This window comes from Mobula hypostoma, chromosome 10, assembly GCF_963921235.1.
Source record: "Mobula hypostoma chromosome 10, sMobHyp1.1, whole genome shotgun sequence".
NCBI lineage: Eukaryota > Metazoa > Chordata > Chondrichthyes > Myliobatiformes > Myliobatidae > Mobula > Mobula hypostoma.
The window spans coordinates 77491127-77510128 of record NC_086106.1 but is presented as its reverse complement, the minus strand read 5'-3'; the positions used below and the strand labels follow the sequence as shown (position 1 = coordinate 77510128).

At 42.8% G+C, this 19002-nt stretch overlaps 1 protein-coding gene across 5 annotated transcripts in view; it reads left to right on the top strand.

Moving 5' to 3' along the window:
* The first annotated feature begins 394 nt into the window (after nucleotides 1-394).
* Nucleotides 395-19002, top strand: part of hdac8 (histone deacetylase 8) — an 85924-nt gene continuing 67316 nt past the window's right edge. For 4 of the 5 annotated variants that reach the window (XM_063060645.1, XM_063060644.1, XM_063060646.1 and 1 more), the window contains exons 1-3: nucleotides 395-539; nucleotides 5423-5475; nucleotides 9204-9334. In XM_063060645.1, coding sequence (XP_062916715.1) covers nucleotides 423-539; nucleotides 5423-5475; nucleotides 9204-9334 — 301 coding nt within the window. In that variant the 5' untranslated portion in view covers nucleotides 395-422. Of the gene's footprint in view, nucleotides 540-5422; nucleotides 5476-6713; nucleotides 6829-9203; nucleotides 9335-19002 lie in introns of all 5 variants that reach the window. The other variant, XM_063060647.1, reaches the window with a different exon arrangement.

Here is a 19002-nt window from a genome sequence, read left to right as displayed (position 1 = left end):
ACCACATCGATCTCTTTATCGTCAAGTACCATTTGAGCTGATGAGATTTCCCATGGTTCATATTTAATATTTTTATTGATGTTTAAGTTATATAATAAGCATTTGCATTTTATCCAGGCGGTAGCGTCTTTTGTCCCTTGATCAGAAGCATTCTACAGTTACACAGCAGTCGAATGTAATGTATGAAATTGAGGTTTCAAGATGCACCCGTTCTGTTTGTCTTTGGGAACGTCTTCCCAGTTCAGTACATGGATGTATTGGATGTACTGTACATGGATATTCAGTCCTGACTCTTCCCCGAGCTGACGCTGCCGGTGGATGTGGAACGGTCCTGCAGCCAGGAAAGATACTCGGACGCTTTTTCAGGTTGGACGGCGGACGAGTTGTGGGGAGCGCTACCCGGTGCCGGCGTTGTATCGGAGATGGAGATGGAGGCGGAGGTAGAGGGTTTGGGGTTACCCACCGCTACCAACACAACCTACATTTACGCTCCCGATTATATCGAGAAATGCGACTCCCTTTCCAAAATCTCCCGGCGGGTAAGCGAGCGGCAAGGGGATTGAGCTCAGGGCTCAGACCCTGAGGCTACGGGGTGGAGAATCACAGTAACCGCCTGAGAAGTGGGCTGGGAGGTGCAGCAGGCCCGTCAGTGGCCAAAGGGAGAGACTTTAAATGTGCCAGAAATAAAAATAAATCACATCAGATAGCGGAGCGTAGGTGAGCACGCAGCGAAAGGGATGAGACAAGCCTGCAGAAATGCAACTTTCCATTGACTTCTGGGATGCTACGAGTTTGACTGCTCAAAGTGGAGAAGGTGCACCCTAGATATTAATGAGAATCAAAGAACGTGCCTTGAGCACACTATTTAATAAACTATCCATTCATCCTCCTAACAGCCCCCACTAACCTGATTAGTAGAGAAAAGATAGATTTTACATTGGTCTCTTTAGCCACCTCAGAACCCACAAAACGAGTTGTCTTTGATTTTAGGTATTGCCTAAGAATAAGGTTATGTTTGAAATGGTGAAGATAGATATTAAATTAAATGCTGAAGTGCTAATCAAGTCACCATCTCTGCACGAATGTTAACAAACTTCTTGATTCTTGTAGCCATGAGGATGAGCTATAGACACAGACTGCTGGAGGAACTCAGCAGGCCAGGCAACATCTATGAAAATGAATAAACCACTGATGTTGGATGAAGCCCTTCTCCAGGACTGGAAAGGAAGAGGGAATATGCCAAATTAAAAAGGTGGGGGGGGGGTAATGAGTTTCCGGCATCCCATTATCCTCCCAATAAGCTTAGCAGGTGGTGGAACAATCTTGAGTCGTTAGAAGGTTAATCACAGTGTGGAGCATATACAGCTTCTGTACTGCTTTGGTAGCAAATGGCTTGTTCCAATTAATCACCTAGTAAGCTACAGAATGTTAACGTGCTGCTGAAGCAGAGCTTATAGTCATCTGCACAAATATGAGGGACAGACAATGAAAAAGGCACTTGCAGCTGTATCATTGGTGCAGAAGCACACAGAACATAAATTATACATACAGTTTACAAGACAGTGAAGAGACAAAAGGAACAAGGCATTAGTATAAAAGAACACTATCTGAAACACATCTACGGTAGCCTGTAGCATTCCATTGCTGATCGTTAGGCTTGGGCAAGTTGACTTGAGAACCTGACAGCTATAGGAAAGCAGCTGTTCCTGAATTTGGTGGTATGGGACTTTAGGCTTTGGTACTTCCTGCCTGATGGTCGCAGTGAAAAGGGGGCATGATCGGGATGTAGCTTTTCTTTTTAGTTGCTTGAGTTAATCCTCAGATTAACTGTGTGATCAATTCAAGTTTGTATGTATCCAAGTCTTGATGCTGGCTACTTTGGTCAGAAGAGTTGGGAAAGGAGATGGCCATTGCTACCATCGCTCCAGAATTCAACGCAAATGCAGTAGATGATGGTAGAGCCACTGGCGTTTCCCTGAAGACTTCTTAGTAATACCCTGGGGCTGCATTAAACAGGATTGAACAAACACGAGTGTTCCTGCTGGCTAAATGCAGTTTAATCACATGCTTTATCTACACCCCTTCATTCCCTGTGAGCTAAAACTCAGCAGTAGATATCGGTGGTTACTGTCTGGTCAGGGGTACCGGCAAGGTGAATGTATCAGGCCCTCACGCCCTCTCATGGATGTACAGGAGGGCGTTGAAGTGGTCCCTATTTGAATGTCTGCAAGGACCTCTTCCCCTTCCAGACTGTCCAGTGGATCACTGGCTCAACCACTGAAAGGGCCCAGCTCATTTGTATTCACTCCCCATTCAGGCTGAGTGACTGCCTTCAGATGGTTTGTGTGTTTTCTTTCTCGGTGTGCCACGCCGTTGAAGTTGTGGAACCTGATGTCTTTGCTGAAATTCGGATCCTTTCCCATCTATATTCCCCAATATTTTTTCTATTTTGAGCTATACAACTAACCATCTATCTTCAGCAACCAGCCTTAATTACAGAGTATCATTAGCATTCTACCTTGACATGTTTTTCACAGTGTGCTGTCACACTATCTTGGTGTCTTGCATCTGTGTTTGTTGTGGATCTGCTTCCGTCAGGTGTGGTCAGATCTGATGCAGCCAGCTGGTGTTCATCACTTGGGTTCTCTGCAAAGACACTTACGGGGTGCAGGATCTCTCGCTCTGTCTTTGAGGGCGACGAGAAGTTGGGTCGTACGGTTTACGCTGAGTCCGGTGTTTGCACTGGCTGCCTCACTGGGACTGTACACCAACACAGGCACCATTCGTCTGGAACACCACCTGGGAGCAAAGCCTGTCTTTTCAGCCAGCTCCTTTACCCTGACTTGTCACCTGGCTGTGGGAGGGCTGTTTTCTCTCCCTCTGGCTCTCTCTGATCTGCAATATGTCGCTGTTGCTTTGCTTGATCCTTCAGTGTCTTCCCTGCCTACAGTGGTCCTTCACTTGTCCATGTAATGTTCTTCTGCTGCTTTGCTTGCACTGATATCTGCCCACTCGTTCTCTTTCTGCTCCTTAACTATTCCCTTCCTGGTGAGCATTTACTTCAATCACTGCTATCTCCTCAGGCAGCTGCACGATTTCTAACAGCCGTGGCTGAACTTGGCGCTTTCCTTTCGGACCTCCTGATACTGATATGATTCCCACACATCAGCTTGTCTCTCCTCCCTGCTTGGAGCCGATGTCTCTCTCAGAACCATGTTAACTGCTCTGCGGGTCATGTGTATTTGCTGTTCCTGTCTTGTCCATGTTATTTTTCCATTCTCTGAGTCTGTGTTAGCACCTTCCTTATTCAGTGTGTCTTTCTTCAGGATAGTACTTTCATTGTTCGGGCACACCAAAAAATCTATTCAAAGCTGCTCTCCCTCAATCTCAAATACTGGGGGCTGACTTCTCTCCACCTTCATTGTTTCACCTCCTGCACTGGTAACGTAAATTGCCTCTCCAGTCTTGGGCAAGGGTAGATCATTTATCGATACAGATGACCCTGTGTCCAGTGTTACGTACCCCGTAACTGGGTTGCCAAACCAGCAGAAATGGATCACTCAGTTGGAGTCTGGATTACTAGAACTAAGAAAGTTTTATTAAAGAAACAAGCAACACAGTACTCTAATCAAAAGGATAATAAATGCAACAGTTCAGCAATGATAAACATTCATGTACACAGAATTCAGATAACAGGATCAATCAAACTCTATCGTTGTCTATGGGTAAATGACCAGTTTCAAAGTGACGCGAAGTTCAGTTCAATTTAGTTCAGTTCAGTTCGCAGTAATCGCTGCCGTGGCGATGGACAGTGGGGGGAAGGAGAGAGAGAGCAAAACGAATGAATATTCAACACAGCTTCCACACAGACCTTCGCAGTCAGCTTTTGGGCGAGTCCTTTGTGATGTCATCTGAGGTCACCGACCGTGACCCCTCTGTTTCCAGATACGATTGTTTCTCTGCGGTGAACCCAGCACTCAGGCAAGGGTGGACACACACCAGGTTCCCGCCGATCGTGCTTTTCCACCCTGTGCGTTTATGGCCCGGTACTTCCCACCGACTTGTGAGAGACGCACTGCTTCCAGGGTCTTGTTACCTCGGGTGTCGTGTGTGTGTCCTGCCTTAGCGAACCTGTCCCTTTTTATCCCCCTGCTGGGGTATCGCCTGTCCATCACTTCAAACAGTTCAGGGTTCAAAGGGGGAGCCGATCTTGACAGCTCTCCTTCCCCTTCATTAACATCTCCAAATGCTGCTCCATTGTTTTCCTTATCTCTGTCTCTCCTGAAGACAGGTGGCAGACCAACTGCTGATTCCACATTGCTCCAACCATGGCCTGAGAAACCGCATCTGTAACAAATGATCTCTTTTACCCTCCCTCATCTATTCCTGCAGTTCCTTGCTACATGTGCTCGTTGCTGGCACACAAAACAAGCCTCTGTGATGTCACAGGAGCTACATTCACAACAGCCACTTCATGATTTCTCTTCCCCTCCTCTGTTCTGTTACACCAGCCCGTGATACCACTGTCTCACCACCAGACCATGGAGCTGGTCAGTGCCACTGCTGTCCCCAAATCTAAAACTTGCTGGTGGGCTGAGCTCAGACTTCCTTGTATCTGCATGAATGTGGCCTAGAGGTGCAGATTTCTAGGTGTGAGATTGAATGATTTTAAACCAGACACAAATTTCTGTTCAATTTCATTACATGGTATAATTCTTGGTGTACCGGTAGCACTCACCACTGAATTAGAAAATTATTGGTTTATCAGCCTTCAGAGAGATTATAACTAGGGAAGATCTGGTATCCTAACCTATTTTTCAAGCAACATCATTAAAAACAAAATAATTGACCATCTTATTCTGGCTTCTGACCTCTTTCTTTTCGGTCCTGATGGAGGGTCAACTGAAGCGTCAACTGCTCATTCCTCTCCGTAGATGCTGCCTGACTTGTTGAGTTTCTCTAAAATCTTGTGTGAGCTGTTCAAGATTTCCAGCATATGCAGAATCTCTTGTGAAAATAATTGATTGTTTTTTGGTGCTATTGGGATATATTGATTGCTATTTCCCTTCAACACAAACTTGATTCTACTTGAGTATTTCATTGGTTTTGAATATTATATATATATATATATATATATATAATCAACCATGTAACTTGTGTACCTAAATTGGCTGAATGAAGCTATTTACATGTAAGAAAAAATTGCCATTTTAAAAATCCAAGTTTTCCATGGGAAAAGTCCAGGCATCTGTTTGTTGTTTCCCAGTAGAATGAGATAGAACTTGAACTGATCTATAAAGAATTAGCACAAATCAATGGTGTTGGTGCTCTGTTTTGTTGCTATTGAAAGCTTGACATTTTTTAAGTACATTCATACCTTCACTTTGTACTATTAATTAATAAACTTTCTTTTCTCTTCCAGGCTAGTATGGTCCACTCACTGATTGCCTCCTATGGATTGCTGAAATACATGAGGTACGGCCATACTATTTAGTCAAAATATCTTCCCAGGCATCAGACTACCCTTTAATACCATCAACCCATCCTGGCTGCATATTGCTTAATGCCCTTGGCTAAACAGAGTTACTGTTGGTAATATAGAAAATATAGAACTGTATGTTTTTCCTATCATTTCCTAGTGTTGATTTTAAGCTTTTCCTCACATGAGAAGAAAAACTTACTTCAACAGGTGGAAACCCTTCTTATTTAGCTCTCAAGATACCTCATTTGTAGTTCATAAGTGTTGTTTGCTTTACTGAGATCGCTGCACAAAGAGATCTCTGTATGCAAACACCAATAAATAAAAGTTGCAGTGTTCTTTATTACAGCTTTTTTAGTTTATTATTTTAAAAAGCAAACTAGGATCTTTTGAGGAATTTAATTGATAACTATAGAAGTTGTGAATTAACTTTCTTCAAACCCTAGTTAAACCACAGTTGAAATTCTGAGTATTTTAGGTTATAAGATCCTGCCCAAGTTTTGGCAACATTGGCAAGCTGAACATGCTTTCAAGATCCTTTCCTTCATTGCAGTTTCATCAGGTGAAGAGGAACAATTATTTTGTTCGTATTCAGGCTTGTGTACTGGAAATGATGTTAAGCAGTCTTGAATCTTGATTGTAACCACATACAGGAAGAATTTTACATGCAAATTTATTACGATAGGAAGGGAGAGTCATGGGGTTGCACTGTTGGTTGCTAACTAAATCCTACCCTCAAAACTGCTGAACAATCTTTGCAACCTGGCTAACCACTGTTAAGAGTAAAATTTTTGAGAAAATTTTCAAAATGTTTTAGGAAATTTTAGCATTTAAATAGTTTTGAATAGGTTTTGTTAAAATACTTATCCCTTGCAGTGGAGAGGAACTCCCTACTCAAGATTTTAACATGCAGATTAGTGGATAGGTTGTGGAGTCCACTGTCACAATCACAAAGTCGTAATGACGCAGTGGAAGCCATTCAGCCCAAGTCCATTCAACTACCTTCTGTATAGTAATCAAGTCTTTCTCATTCTACCATCTGCTCCAGAAGTGATTGATCATCTCTGTTTCCTCAACCCTCGTAGGCAGCGGTTCAGGCCATTACTGCCTAAAATAAAGAGACACAAGAGACTGCAGAAGTTGTAATCTGGAGCATCAAGTGATCAGAAAGGATGCAAGATGTTGATACAAAGCATTGACAATTTCTCATCCACACCCCACCCCCACCTTATAGGTGCTGCTCGAGCTGCTGAATTCCTTTGGTAGATTGTTTGTTGCTACGGAAGGGTCTTCCTCACAACTTCCTATAACTGTTTCTCAAAATCTTATCTGTATCCTTGTATCATCAGGTAATTGTAATGTTTTTTTTGTCTATATTTAAACTTGTAATAAGCTCGTACTCTTACTAAATCGCGTATCACCCTCCTTTGTTCATGGAAAACATTCTCAGTAATTTCAACTTTATAAAATCCCTTGTGCCTAGAAACATTTTGGCAAACCTATGCACTCTGTCAAGTGTGGTGATCAGAAATGAACTTTTAGTGTAACTGATGTTTTATGAAGATCTGACTTAGCTGCTCAACATTTGTTCTCATTTTCTTTTCTTTTGATGCCATATGCTTTGATAACTACCATTTCAATGTAAAAATAAAACCGGGCAGCACGGTATGGTGGTGGTTAACACAACACTTTGCAGTACAGGCAACCCGGGTTCAATTCCTACCACTACCTGTAAAGAGTTTGTACGTTCTCCCGGTGATTGCGTGGATTTCCTCCCGGTGCTCCGCTTTCCTTCCACTGTCCAAAGATGTACCATTTGGGAGGTTAATTGGTCATTGTAAATTGCCCTGTGATCAGGCTGGGATTAAATTGGGGGATTGCTGGGCACCGTGGGTGATTCTGCACTTTATCTAAAGAATTCAAATCAATATGGTGGCAAATGCCTCTGGTTCACCTGTGCTGGCCTTGAAACTCCAGCCTCACCAGTGTGGTTGGCACTCTGTTTGGGTCAGTTAAAGACAGGCATTCGTACAGATGTATAACTATTTTTGTTGTATTTGTAAATGAACAGCCGACCATTTATTTTTCACAATACACTCCACTGATATGGAACACTGATTAACTTAATTTTCCAGATGTATTCTGTTGGATTATCCTACTAAATTAGCTAACTGACACTTTCAAAACCGCTACCATTTACTCTTTTTATATCTGGTATGAGATGTCAATATCTAATTGCTTTGATACAATTATACCTGTGATCTCTTACCTGTGTATCTTTTTGTGTCTTTATCTTATTTGTGTATTTGTATCTTATCTGTGTCTTTTGATTGTAAGCATTGCCAACCTAATGGATAGTGAGAAACCTTACTGATGGTTATATGCTCCATGCTTGACATCTTATGCCAGTGGCCACCTTGTTAAGGACAGGCCAAGTGGAGACCTTTCTCATTTTGACATCTTATGCCAATGGCCACCCTGCTAAGAACAGGCCAAGCTGAGACCTTTCTCATTTTGACATCTTATGTCAGTGGCCACCTTGTTAAGGACAGGCCAAGCGGAGACCTTTCTCATTTTGACATCTTATGCCAATGGCCACCCTGCTAAGAACAGGCCAAGCTGAGACCTTTCTCAGCTTGAGAAAGGAAAGATGGCAGCATGCTCGGTTTCGGCAGCCTCTTCGAATCCAACCGTTGGTGTAATTGTCCTTTACGTCTTTTTCACAATTACAACACAACATCAAGTACTGCAGGTCTACCTCATTAGCTAGTTGCTGGATAGTGGTGGGGCTACACTTGTGTCACCTACTACAGCCTCCCGGGGAAAAGGGCGCGGTACAATAAACAGTGCAGGTGATTGTCTTGGACATTTTGTTTGTGATCACAGGACCCTGTTGGACATTGGTAATGTAGCATACTGCAAGTCTGGTTCATTGGTGAGACTGACAGCCGAGGAGCTGCATGGCCTCGGTGGTTGCACACATGCTGTGGTGTTGCCTGTTGCAGTCACTCAGGGAGGAGCCGCTGGAGGCATTTTGGAAGAGAGCAGAGGCACAGTGTTCACGCTGGAGTCTGGTTTGGGTTGGGGATTGACCTCTCCCATCCAGTGTTTGCTCAGTGCAAGACAAGTTGGATTGCACTCGTCTGCAGCTGCACTAATGCATGATGTGGAACTGTTGCATGTTTGTTCTTGCAGAAATGTAGCTCTCCATGATTGCATCCCATGCACCATCAGTCTACAGGCTATGTTAATCTGGGACATGGGTTATATTCGTGTTTTTTGTGACTGTTTCTCTGCTATTGTAATTATATGTGCTGTATGTGATTGTTGGTACTATGTTTTGCACGTTGGTCCCAGAGGAACATTTGGCCGTAGGTTGAATAACAATTAAACTTGAACATCTTGTTCTTACCAACCAGTGTTTGTTTGTCTCTTAAATATTACAGTTAGTTCCCTAAATTAACTTGGTGTTTCCACATTGACTACAAAAAAAAATTTCAGTGGCACATCCATGTATTTTTCAGTGTTGATGCCTTTCATCATCAGCTAGCCAGTTGGTAATTCCTATTCTGTCATTGCACTTTGAGGATATTGAGCACTTACAGACTGAAAAGCATTGGGGCTGAAGCATAAACTCCAGATGGAAATTTACTAGCTGCTGTACCTGTAAAGTTCTCCAAAAGGTGTAAATTTGTATTTTTATTTCTCTTATTGTTTCTAATAGGGTTGTCAAACCCCGAATAGCTTCAATGGAGGAAATGGCAATGTTCCATACAGATGCTTACCTGGAACACTTACAGAAAATCAGTGAAGATGGTGATGATGATGACCCTGAATCTGTAGAGTATGGACTAGGTGAGCAGTCTGTCCTGTCTTTTTGATGTTTTGGAGATTTATTAAAATCATTTGTTTTTGTTTTCCATGCATATGGAGATTTTTCACTAATAACAACTGTGAGGTAAACCTAGTTAGATGTAATTTAAGGTATTTTCACTCTGCCCTCATCTCAGTGGTTCACTGTTGTTTATTAATGTGGCTTTTGCATTTTCTAACTTATCTGTGACCATTTTGACTGATAATTCTGCCCTCTTGCAGAACAGCAGTAAGTTAAGCCCTATTAGTCCTTGATGCTTTTAATGAGTGAAAAGAAGCCAGATCTGTGCCTTGAATTCATGACCACAAAGTACCAGGTTGAAATTGTTGAACTTCTTCGCTTGGGATTTTTGGCACTGGCAGGGAGGAAATGTTTCAGTCCAACAATCAGAGGAGGGTTATTGTACTGGATAAAAGAACAGTTCATTATCTGCTTTGCCCAAGTGAATGGCTAATACAAGGGGGCATAATTTTAAAGTGATTGGAGGGAGTAGAGGGTAAATGTCAGAGGCAGTTTTTACACAGAGGGTGGTAAACAGAGGTAAAGCTTTGCAAATGATGCAGATGCAGCAGATCATGTTTTTCTCTAGCTGCTGGTGGATCTAAAAGTGGCCAGCCGCAAAATTGCTGAATGTATCGGATTATTTAGAGCAGCTGGTCATTTTGTCCACTTCTCTATGTTTCGTAAGTGAATTTCCTGCTCCAGACTTTTCCTTTTGATTTAGCCCATATGTTTGAAGCATTAAATTCACATCAATGCAAAGCTACTTTGTCAGGAAATATACTGAATAGATCCAGCTTTTGGGAAACTGTGGTTACTTTGTGGTTACATTTAAAGTGCTTTCATTTTCTTTATCCCGATGTGTTATCTGTTCAAAATATGGTGTCCAATCAAAGCATAAATGTTCAACCTTTTATGTGGATTCTCTGCAAAGTAGACAGAAAAGGTGTGATATATTAAAATTGTATCAGTTGAGAATGACTGGTATACATTGAATATGGCAAACTGTCTTTCATCAATCACGATGCCTCTTGCCGCTTTCTAAAGGGAAGTGATGAATTTGGATCCAACTCCAGATATTCTGAAAACGTTTAATTGTTTCACTGCTATTTGAGGATTGTTGTGTAAGAGTTGTCTTCTGGGGGGAAAAACAGTGAAGCTCTCTCCAGAGCCTCTGAGTGTAAGAAAACCTTTCTGAAATACAACATTGTGCCATTTTGAAGAGATCTGAGATTTATCTCACTTCTGATGGTTTCTGAGAAACGGTCACTTGTGCAGAATAAACTTAGCACTTGATTGACTTTAGTGGAACATTTGATATTAGCAGCTTCTGCATCCATCTATATAGCAGAAACCAAGTGAAATCAAAGGTTGAAATGTGTTTACAAGAGCGCAGCTTTCTGTGAGCTAAAATAACTATTAGCAAGCCACACAAGACTTACCATCCCTGTGCAGTACTACCTTTAATAAAACTAGTTAGAAAAAATAAAATTCAAAATAAACTTATTATCTAAGTACATATATGTTACCATATAATTACTATCTTGAGATTCTTTTTCCTGAAAGCATTTACAGGGAAAAAAGAGATACAATAGATTTGTACAAGAAGTTATACATAAACAAAGATCGACAAACACCAATGTGCAATAAAGATAAATTGTGCAATGAAAAATAGTACTGAGAATATGAGTTGTAATGTGCATTTGAAAGTGAGTTGGTAGGTTAGAGGATTAGTTCAGTGTAGTGACCCATGTTAGTTCGGAGCCTAATGCTTTAAGGGTAATTCCTTAACCTGGTGTCATACCCAAGGCTTCTGTATCTCTGATATGTTAACACCAAGGAATTTAAAGCTACTAATTCTCTCCACCTCCATCCCCCTAATGAAGACCGGCTTATGGACCTCTGGCTTCTTCCTCTTCTAGTCAATAATCAGCTCTTTTGTTTTGCTGTCGTTGAGGGAGAGGTTTTTGTTGTGACACTACTCAACCAGATTTTCAGTCTCAATCCCACATGCTGATTCATCACCACCATTTATTCGGTTTGCAGCAGTGGTGACATCAACAAACTTAAATATGGCATAGGAGCTGTACTTAGCCACACAATTCTAAGTATAAACTGAATAGAGCAGGGAGCTAAGCACACAGTCCTGTGGTGCACCTCTGCTGATGCTGAGTGGGAAGGGCATGTTGTTGAAAAATCTATACTAACTGGGATCTGCCAGTGAGGAAGTCAAAGGCCTAGTTGCACAGGGAGGTACCAAGGCCCAGGTCTTGGAGGTTAGTGATGAGTTTCGAGGGTGTAATGGTGTTAAATGTATAACTGGTCAATGAAGAACATCTTGACATATAAATACACATATAATTTTTAAAAGCTAACTTTCCTTCAAGTGCTTTGGCTGAATTTAAATACGTTCCGGCTGGCCACTGGATTGTTTAGACTTCAGATCCACTGAGGGTTAGTGTGATTGTGCAAACTGCAAGGGATGAAAGAATCAGGCATGGGCTGACTAGAACACAAACTGGTCTATTATATTTCACTGGCCACTAGATGGCACCAGGTGCCAGTTTTATTGAAAATCCAGGTTGGCCGTCTTTGCTACTTGTTGGAGTAGCTTCCAAGGCTATCAATAATGCCCTATTTAATTACAGAGCATCACCTTTTAAAAGATTAGCTGTACACCTTGTGCTATGGCTGTTCGGGTAACAGAAATTTGCTGTGCAGAATTCACAAATCACAACTGAAAACTGGAGTTGTAGAATAATGTTTGCTCTCATGGAATTTATGTGGGGAGAAAGAACTAAATGTATACAGTTTTTTTTAGCTCATATTATTTGGCACATGAGCAGAGGATACAACATTGCATTATGGAAAATCATAACATAGATCATTTTCTAGGATTGTAATCCCATCCTCCCCCCCCCCCCATGTGTATAGAGAAATCAGTTTGATCTTTCTCCCATTGGTCAGAGATCTGAAATTTGCATTTGTATAGGCACACGATGTAACCAAGTAAACAGTGCTTTGTGGCTGCTGATTCGCTGATACAGATCCTTTAACTGGGCTAGTTGTTTTGTGTATGGAGTGAATTACTTTAAAGATCCATTTGTATTTGTATTTCATCTGTGATTGACCTGTCAATGTTTCTTTGGGCAGCAAATAATATAACTTACCCTGTACTTAATTTTTTCTTGGGAAATATGTCATGACTAAGATGTGACTTCAAAGAAAAGTGAATGAAATGTGAGGAAATATTTCTTGTTTTGAAATTGTTCTGGAATATTTATAACAATCTGCAGTTACATATCAGCTTCACATTACTAATATGTCCTAAGGTATTTTGGAAGATCATTATCAGATATAATTTGATGCTGAACAACATGGTGAAGTAATAAAGTGGATAACCAATAGCTTCAATAAATACAAACAACAGGAATTCTGCAGATGCTGGAAATTCAAGCAACACACATCAAAGTTGCTGGTGAACGCAGCAGGCCAGGCAGCATCTGTAGGAAGAGGTGCAGTCGACGTTTCAGGCCGAGACCCTTCGTCAGGACTAACTGAAGGAAGAGTGAGTAAGGGATTTGCTGTGGAGTGCAACCAGTATTTTTCCAGATGTCAAGCAAAGTTCAAAGATTAAAATATAGTCGTGCACTATGCTGTGTTGAGAAGCTATTTACTGTTCATACGCCACCACCACCTTTACTTTGAGTCTAATGTGTGTAAATTTATCCAGTGATTATTGTATCCAGTTAACATTTGCATAACTATATTCCTAATTACAAAATCAAAACCTGATCTAAAAATACCCTCTCACAACCATTATGATGCTAGGAGAAACACTGTATTTTCAATTTGATTCACAGCTGTGCAGAATACATATTTATCCTGAAATTAAATGTGAAGCTTTTTTTTAAAGATAGCAAGTATTATTCCTGAACTTCAAATGGTGGATGATTATGGCTGTTTCTTTGTTGTACCTTGGCCAAAATAACCAAATGTATTAAGAATATCATGGTAGTAAAGCTACAACACTGATTGCAGTGATGTAAGGAAAAGACCTGTCAATGTTTCTTTGGGCAGCAAATAATATAACTTACCCTGTACTTAATTTTTTCTTGGGAAATATGTCATGACTAAGATGTGACTTCAAAGAAAAGTGAATGAAATGTGAGGAAATGTTTCTTGTTTTGAAATTGTTCTGGAATATTTATAACAATCTGCAGTTACATATCAGCTTCACATTACTAATATGTCCTAAGGTATTTTGGAAGATCATTATCAGATATAATTTGATGCTGAACAACGTGGTGAAGTAATAAAGTGGATAACCAATAGCTTCAATAAATACAAACAACAGGAATTCTGCAGATGCTGGAAATTCAAGCAACACACATCAAAGTTGCTGGTGAACGCAGCAGGCCAGGCAGCATCTGTAGGAAGAGGTGCAGTCGACGTTTCAGGCCGAGACCCTTCGTCAGGACTAACTGAAGGAAGAGTGAGTAAGGGATTTGAAAGTTGGAGGGGGAGGGGGAGATCCAAAATGATAGGAGAAGACAGGAGGGGGAGGGATAGAGCCAAGAGCTGGACAGGTGATAGGAAAAAGGGGATACGAGAGGATCATGGGACAGGAGGTCCGGGAAGAAAGACTGGGGGGGGGGGAAACCAGAGGATGGGCAAGAGGTATATTCAGAGAGACAGAGGGAGAAAAAGGAGAGTGAGAGAAAGAACTTCCAGTTTCTACCTCCTACCCAAGATACTTCCCGTTTCTACCTCCTACCCAAGATACTTCCCGATTCTACCTCCTACCCAAGATGCTCAGGGGATCACCCATCCACTGCTACCAACCTTATAGTTCCCACACCCCGCACTTCCCGTTTCTACCTCCTACCCAAGATCCACAAACCTGCCTGTCCTGGCCGACCTATTGTCTCAGCTTGCTCCTGCCCCACTGAACTCGTTTCTGCATACCTCGACACGGTTTTATCACCCCTTGTTCAATCCCTTCCGACCTATGTTCGTGACACTTCTCACGCTCTTAAACTTTTCGATGATTTTAAGTTCCCTGGCCCCCACCGCTTTATTTTCACCATGGATGTCCAGTCCCTGTATACTTCCATCCCCCATCAGGAAGGTCTCAAAGCTCTACGCTTCTTTTTGGATTCCAGACCTAATCAGTTCCCCTCTACCACCACTCTGCTCCGTCTAGCGGAATTAGTCCTTACTCTTAATAATTTCTCCTTTGGCTCTTCCCACTTCCTCCAAACTAAAGGTGTAGCTATGGGCACCCGTATGGGCCCTAGCTATGCCTGCCTTTTTGTTGGGTTTGTGGAACAATCTATGTTCCGTGCCTATTCTGGTATCTGTCCCCCACTTTTCCTTCGGTACATCGACGACTGCATTGGCGCTACTTCCTGCACGCATGCAGAACTCGTTGACTTTTATTAACTTTGCCTCCAACTTTCACCCTGCCCTCAAGTTTACCTGGTCCATTTCCGACACCTCCCTCCCCTTTCTAGATCTTTCTGTCTCTGTCTCTGGAGACAGCTTATCCACTGATGTCTACTATAAGCCTACTGACTCTCACAGCTATCTGGACTATTCCTCTTCTCACCCTGTCTCTTGCAAAAACGCCATCCCCTTCTCGCAATTCCTCCGTCTCTGCCGCATCTGCTCTCAGGATGAGGCTTTTCATTCTAGGACGAGGGAGATGTCTTCCTTTTTTAAAGAAAGGGGCTTCCCTTCCTCCACTATCAACTCTGCTCTTAAACGCATCTCCCCCATTTCACGTACATCTGTTCTCACTCCATCCTCCCGCCACCCCACTAGGAATAGGGTTCCCCTGGTTCTCACCTACCACCCCACCAGCCTCCGGGTCCAACATATTATTCTCCGTAACTTCCGCCACCTCCAACGGGATCCCACCACTAAGCACATCTTTCCCTCCCCCTCTCTCTCTGCATTCTGCAGGGATCACTCCCTACGCAACTCCCTTGTCCATTCGTCCCCCCCATCCCTCCCCACTGATCTCCCTCCTGGCACTTATCCGTGTAAGCGGAACAAGTGCTACACATGCCCTTACACTTCCTCCCTTACCACCATTCAGGGCCCCAAACAGTCCTTCCAGGTGAGGCAACACTTCACCTGTGAGTCGACTGGGGTGATATACTGCGTCCAGTGCTCCCGACGTGACCTTTTATATATTGGCGAGACCCGACGCAGACTGGGAGACTGCTTTGCTGAACATCTACGCTCTGTCCGCCAGAGAAAGCAGGATCTCCCAGTGGCCACACATTTTAATTCCACATCCCATTCCCATTCTGACATGTCTATCCACGGCCTCCTCTACTGTAAAGATGAAGCCACACTCAGGTTGGAGGAACAACACCTTATATTCCGTCTGGGTAGCCTCCAACCTGATGGCATGAACATCGACTTCTCTAACTTCCGCTAAGGCCTCACCTCCCCCTCGTACCCCATCTGTTACTTATTTTTATGCACACATTCTTTCTGTCACTCTCCTTTTTCTCCCTCTGTCCCTCTGAATATACCTCTTGCCCATCCTCTGGTCCCCCCCCCCCCCTGTCTTTCTTCCCGGACCTCCTGTCCTATGATCCTCTCGTATCCCCTTTTGCCTATCACCTGTCCAGCTCTTGGCTCTATCCCTCCCCATCCTGTCTTCTCCTATCATTTTGGATCTCCCCCTCCCCCTCCCCCTCCCCCTCCCCCTCCCCCCTCCCCCTCCCCCTCCCCCTCCCCCTCCCCCTCCAACTTTCAAATCCCTTACTCACTCTTCCTTCAGTTAGTCCTGACGAAGGGTCTCGGCCTGAAACGTCGACTGCACCTCTTCCTACAGATGCTGCCTGGCCTGCTGCGTTCACCAGCAACTTTGATGTGTGTTGCTTCAGTAAATAGGTAGGGTTTATGTAATCGTAAGCCAGAGAATTCCAGAGACTGAGCCTCAACAGCTGAAGCAGAGCAACTAATTAAGGGTCATTTATAATGAGCTCACATGATAGCAGGCGAGTCAGACCACATGACTTTTGTGGTGTTGAAAGGTTGGAGGAGAACAGTTTAATTTGAAAATAAGGACGTGAATTACAAAACTAAAATAAGGCAGTGTTTAATTGTGAGTTGGTGTAGATTGGCGAGCAAAAACGTGAATGAGACTTGGTATGAATTAAAATATGCTCACGAACTTGTGCTGTGATGTAGAATGGCACGTAATGCATATGTTGTTGTCATTTGCCCAAAGTTAATTCGTTCATTTGAGACCAATGAATGTTATAGGCCACACAAGCTCTTTCTATCTGGAGATTTGAAACCAGCCTTAGTTCCACTCATACAGTCTCACTAGACAAGCTTTCCAGTCTGTCCTGACTGAGCACTGCTGTGACATTTTCCCTGACTAGTAATGCCACCTCTCCCCCTTTAAACCCTCGCACTCTATCATATCTAAAACAACAGAACCTCAGAATACTGAGCTGCCCCTCCTGCAACTAAGTCCCACCAATAGCCACAATGTCATAATTTCACATGCTTTAAGCTCATCCACTTTACCTGCAATAATCCTTGCATTGAAATAGATGCAACTCAGAACATTATTCCACCAGGCTCAACCTTTCAATTCCTGTATCTGTATTTATTCGAGAGATGGACGCAGAGTCTATAGAACTGAGGTAAAACAGCAATGAGGTCATGAAACTTATGTGGATTTCAAAGGAGGAGGTGTTTGCTGTCTTGAGGTAAATTTGGATGGATAAATCCCCAGGGCCTGACAAGGTATTTTCTCAGACCTTGTGGGAGACTGGTACAGAAATTACAGGAATCCTAGCAGAGGTATTTAAAATGTTCTTAGCCTTGGGTGTGGTGCTAGAGTATTGAAAGATAGCAGATGTTGTTCCATTGTTTAAGAAAGGCTATTAAGAATAAGCTGGAAAATTATAGGCCAGTGAGCCTGTAGGTAAATTATTGGAAGGTATTCTAAGTGAAACCACCTTTTACTGGGTGTCTCTGGAAATGCTGCTTGTTAGCCCCTTCCTAACGACCACTGGATTCCGCAGCGAGAACCCACCTATCTCCAGCTTTGCCCGTCTAGGGAGTATCTGATTTTGGTCCCACCAAATCTGTGGGGTTGGATGTCTCATCCACCCAAACACCAGTTTGTAGTCATAGTCATACTTTATTGATCCCGGGGGAAATTGGTTTTCGTTGCAGTTGCACCATAAATAATAAATAGTAATAGAACCATAAATAGTTAAATAGTAATATGTAAATTATGCCAGTAAATTATGAAATAAGTCCAGGACCAGCCTATCGGCTCAGGGTGTCTAACCCTCCAAGGGAGGAGTTGTAAAGTTTGATGGCCACAGGCAGGAATGACTTCCTATGACGCTCTGTGCTGCATCTCGGAGGAATGAGTCTCTGGCTGAATGTACTCCTGTGCCCACCCAGTACGTTATGTAGTGGATGGGAGACATTGACCAAGATGGCATGCAACTTAGACAGAATGTTGTGTGATTTACTGCCTCTGCAATAGCCCGTCGGCCTGAACTAATATATTGCACACTGCATACAATTATAAAGCAGTATATTTATGAACGTTGACTTAACCAAAGAGTTAGTAAAGAAATGAAAGGAAAAAAAAAACAAAAGGGCCCATTCTAATTAAACATTCAAATTTGCGCAGGTTGGAGCTCAAATCCTCCAAAAGCCATATTCACTGATCCTTGGTGGACCTCATGCCTTGGCTCCATCAATTCGTGTTTTCCTACTGGATCGAATCATATGACCAGTTCCCTCCAGCATCTTCTCTCTTCATCTCCCACCAAACAAAGACCAAGACCAACCTTCGTGTCTCTCACAAAACCTCTCCCCCAACGTTCTCTAGGACCTTCTCCCAGTTCCACTATCCTAACTGGATGACACACGTTACTCGGCATCCCTTATCTTGAACAATAACCCAAACAAGCTGAAAGCAGAGTAGACTGCTCCTACAGAACTGCTAAAATGAAATACCTACAGAATAAAAAGGTGAACCAGGGCATTATACATGGAACCAAATGCATAAGTGTTTGGATAGAGAGGGACTGATTAGGGACAGTCAACATGGTTTTGTGCATGATAGGTTGTGTCTTATCAATCTTGTAGAGTTTTTTGAGAAGCTTACTAGAGAAGTTGATGAAGAAAAGGCAGTGAATGTTACCTACATGGACTTCAGTGAGGCCTTTGACAAGGTTCTGAACAGGAAGTTGGTCAAGAAGGTTCAATCGCTTGGCATTCAGTATGAAGTAGTTAGCTGGATCAAACATTGACTTCATGGAGCTGGGAGAAGATGATGACACATCACAATGGCAGTGAAGTGAGAGGAAGGCTGCAGCAGTGAAGGGTCCCCAGTCTCCATGGCTACTCTAACCCTGAGATGCCCATGCATCAGCCTCCCCATGTTTAACAAAGTCAGGCATAAGCATGACTCCGTGCCTCCATTCTCCATAAAGGGAATTCCTCTTAATGTGTTAAAACTGGATTAGCAAATCTGGGGGCAGAGTGGACAGTGAAGAAGGCTTCAAAGCTTGCAACGGCATCTGGACCAGCTGGAAGAATGGACTCTGGGAAATGGCAGTTGGAATGTAAGTGTGAGGTATTGCAGTTT